Source organism: Nicotiana tomentosiformis, chromosome 4 (assembly GCF_000390325.3).
Source record: "Nicotiana tomentosiformis chromosome 4, ASM39032v3, whole genome shotgun sequence".
Lineage (NCBI taxonomy): Eukaryota > Viridiplantae > Streptophyta > Magnoliopsida > Solanales > Solanaceae > Nicotiana > Nicotiana tomentosiformis.
Genome location: NC_090815.1, coordinates 91,147,922 through 91,151,907, shown reverse-complemented (window position 1 = coordinate 91,151,907; position 3,986 = coordinate 91,147,922). Strand labels below are relative to the sequence as shown.

The following is a 3,986-nucleotide window of genomic DNA, read 5'->3' as shown; positions in this document are numbered from 1 at the left end:
ATACTTTTACTTCTATAGAAAGCTACAACATTTTGAGATCCAAAAAGTTTGCCTGCAGTATTTTTGAAATTTATCAAGTTTAGATGTAAAAAAGAACAAAGAACAATGTTCCCATTCTCAAATTTGATTGTAGAAGTATTGGTCTCGTCATTCTCCACTGTGCTTTCCTATTACTTATAAATTTCATTTATTTAACAAAATAAGAATACAAATCAATTTACCTATTACATTTCTCTATAATATAATGGATTGGTTCTTGAACTCAACAAACTATCCAAATAACATAAATTAAAATGAATAAATTGAAGGTAATATAAGCTTTAGTTTATATCATTTTAAATTTTATGGGGAAATTACATATATTCATAAGAGGAAACATGTGTAATTTAGGACAAAGAATATTAGATAGTGCATATAGAATATTAGATAGTGCATTAATTATTTAAACTACATATAATTCAAAAATTACCATTTTTATCCATGGAAGACACCGATGAAACAACTTTCGTAGGAACCTCTATAGGAAATATTTAAATTAGGAGTCAACTACATTAAATGAGTGGCTACTGTAATAAGATTTTATTCGTTACATCCAATGAATATATACTCAAGATAGAAAAAAATTCAAATCATAATATAATACTACAACTAATTGAGAAAAAAAAAAATCAATGACTGCAATTTGAGTTTCTTCAAGGATAATAATCATTTTCCTGCCAAAATAAAAAATTTGTATGCCATTTCCCAAATTTGAACGTTTTGTCAAATCTATAAATAACAGGAGTAGTGAAAGAACATCAGCACAAAAGTACAGAGGTAGAATTTTTATCTGCGGTCTTCTGATTAAAATGGCGAGGTAAGTAAAAGTTCCCCTCCTCTTTCTTCTTTGTTTTCTCAATTTATTCTATATAGAGTTTATTCAATCTGGCAACTTTATCTTTGATTTTCTCTTTAAGAATGAGAGTCTTTATTATAAGTCTTGAATGTTTTATGTAACATTCGCTAAGATGTGTACTAATCTAAGTCAATTAATGCATGTTTCAGTATAGAATTCTCCTTTGACGTTCCTCATGAATTTTTATGTTAAACTTAAAGAAGTTCAGGTCATGGGTAAATAGGTTTAGAGTAAAAGATCACTTTATGTTGATCGATTTTTATGTGCGTCGAAATTTTTAGAGCAAAACGTATCTTATAAATGATTATCTTCAAATGACATAGACAGGTAAGCTATTTGTTCACCTATAACCATTGTGATTATGAAATAAAGGATTGTTGTTATTGGCATAACTAAGTTTTGTAGAGTTTAAATCCAGATTGTATTATGTTTTAAGGCAAAAATAAAACTCTCCCGCATTAAGTATTTACATCAAATGGTATCTTCAAATTGACATAGACACGAAGGTAAATTGTTCACCTATAACCATTGTGATTATGAAATAGAGGGTTGTTGCAATTGAACAAGAGTTTTGTAGATCGTTCAAATCCAGATTGGATTATATATGTTGTAGTAAAAAAACTTACCGCACTTTGTATTTATACTAAATCATATTAGTTTACGATAGTTAAGTCATAAATAAATAAAAGTATGAATGTACGTATTAATTAACTAATAGTTTAGTAATAAGAGTGTATATGAAGACATGTGTCATATATTCATTGAAAAATTTGTATACGTAATGTTTTACCTATTTTTGACTCTATCCCGTGTTTATTATTATGCTGTTTCATTTATGTGAATCTCACTTTAGAAATTCATTCAATTATCGTTGTTCTAACTACTAGCTTTTCAATAACCTTTAATTTGTTTTCCAAATCAATGACCGTTAATTTAATTTACCCTCAACAAAAGATAAAGGAAAAACTCATTCTTGTTTTTCCACGACTTATGTGCTAATAAAATCTGAATTGTTTTGTAAACAGATTATTAAGAAAGAACGGCGGCAGTAGAAAGAAGAATCATTACAGTGACGGACTTGGCCGTATAGACAGGATATCCGACTTACCAAGCAATGTAATTGATGAAATTTTATGTCGTATGACCACCAAAGAAATAGCACAAATGAGTGTGTTATCCAAAAAATGGTACCATATCTGGTCCACCCATCCAATTATTGTGTTAGATCGCCAATTTCATGAGGACATAAACCAATACGATTCATCAGTCACTTATGGCGGATTCAAAAACATCGTCAACAAAATACTGTTGCAACACAATGGCCCCATTGTCAAGTTTTTCCTTGACGTATCAAGTGCTGAATTAGACGATTGGGACATCGATCATTGGTTACGTTATGTCTCTAACAAAGGTGTTAACGAACTCACCATTGATAACTCATTCCAATTTCCATATACTTTGCCGCATTTCTTGTTCAAGTGTGCGAAATTGAGTTATTTGGACGTTACCAATTGCAACTTCAAGTTGCCGCTTGCCTCTACATCATTTCAGAATCTTGTTAGGCTTGATCTAAAGCTAATGTCTTTTAATCAAAAGTTGGCGCAAAACATCCTTGAGGCTCCGCTTCTCTTGATTTTGATGATTACTGGTTGTGAGGGTATCCAATTCCTTAATATCTCAGCGCCACGGCTACTTTGTTTGCACATTGTTGATAGTCATTATGTGGATTTGAAGCTTCTCAAAGCCTGTCCTGAGCTGAAAGTGGTGACTATTGTCACATGCAACAGAATCTACACCTATGAATTTTGGAGAAGGTTTACCTTGTTTCAGATGATTGCTTCATTCCCTAAACTTACAGGGTTTTGCTTGGACGGACTTTTTTTCAAGGTGAACTGCATGCATACTTATTGTTTTATTCTACTTCATATATAGTTTAATTTATAGTTGCATTGAAATGTACTTAAAAAATTTCTCTCATGCTTTTATGGTTTTCTTTCAAAGTTTGTAGTTCCAACTATTGTTCCAAAGAGGCTTGAGGCTCCACTGGAGCATTTGGTGGTTCTTAAATTAGGCTTTTGTTTTGCTGATAAAGCTCAGATTTCAGCAGTTATCTGCTTACTTCAAAGTGCTCCCCAGTTGCATACACTTGTAATCCAGGTAATTAAAGATCTGAATTTGAATATATCCTTATATTACTCATGAATCATTGAAGTATTTATCTAACATGTTGAAGTTACATTATTCCTTTTTGCAAGTAGTACAAAATCATTGAAGTTTTAATTAATGAATTGAGAGACATGTTTCCTTTTATTTTAAACATTTATTATACTTAAAATTGACTAATGCCTAGAAAGGGAAAAACCTTTGCACATAACCTATTTGGAGCACAATAAATAAACCACATGCATGCCTTGATCGTTCCATCACTAATTCTTTATATTTTGACTTTCCCAGAATATCCCCCTAGCTCCACGTACAAAAATTATTTACATGATCGATGTATATAATCAAAAAAATCCTTTTCTATGCTACTAATTAACTTCTTTTATTTGTATCACCTTAATTTCCATATGCTATATGTATGTACAGGAAGAACTCTCAGATGCTGAGGATATCAACGTAGAGGCAGTTACAGAGTTTCTAACAGCACCAAACTGTGTAGAACAAGATCTCATGTCACTTGAGATGATAAAGTTAGAAGGTTATGTGAACAACACAATTGAACGTCATTTCATGAAGCTTTTGCTTGCTCGTTGTCCTTCACTTGTTGAGGTGATAGTTGTGCCTTCGAGATTGATTGAATATAATGGAATTTGGGTCTTCTTCTTCGAGTTGTTGGAGTTCCCTCGAGCATCGCAAAACGTCAATATACTGCTTGGATAGATACCATGCATGGCTCCTCTAGCACACATGCACATAATTACTATCATTTTATTCTTCTGCTGATCAACATTTAGTTTTGGTGAAACGAGTATTATATACTCTTCTAAAGTATTTCAGTTTTTCTTTAGCTTGATGGTCAGGATAATGTCGACAGATTTATTAAATTAAGTTTAAGTTCCATAGCTTTGGCTATTTGCTTTAGCAATGA

General features: G+C 31.7%; 1 protein-coding gene across 1 annotated transcript; it reads left to right on the top strand.

Annotated features, from left to right (window-relative positions):
• Window positions 1–848: 848 nt before the first annotated feature.
• Window positions 849–3,778, top strand: LOC104090639 (F-box/FBD/LRR-repeat protein At1g13570-like). The gene is made up of 4 exons (XM_009595785.4): window positions 849–856; window positions 1,921–2,782; window positions 2,897–3,052; window positions 3,485–3,778. Exons 1-4 carry the CDS (start codon window positions 849–851, stop codon window positions 3,776–3,778), a joined length of 1,320 nt encoding a protein of 439 aa, XP_009594080.2.
• The last annotated feature ends 208 nt before the right edge of the window (window positions 3,779–3,986 follow it).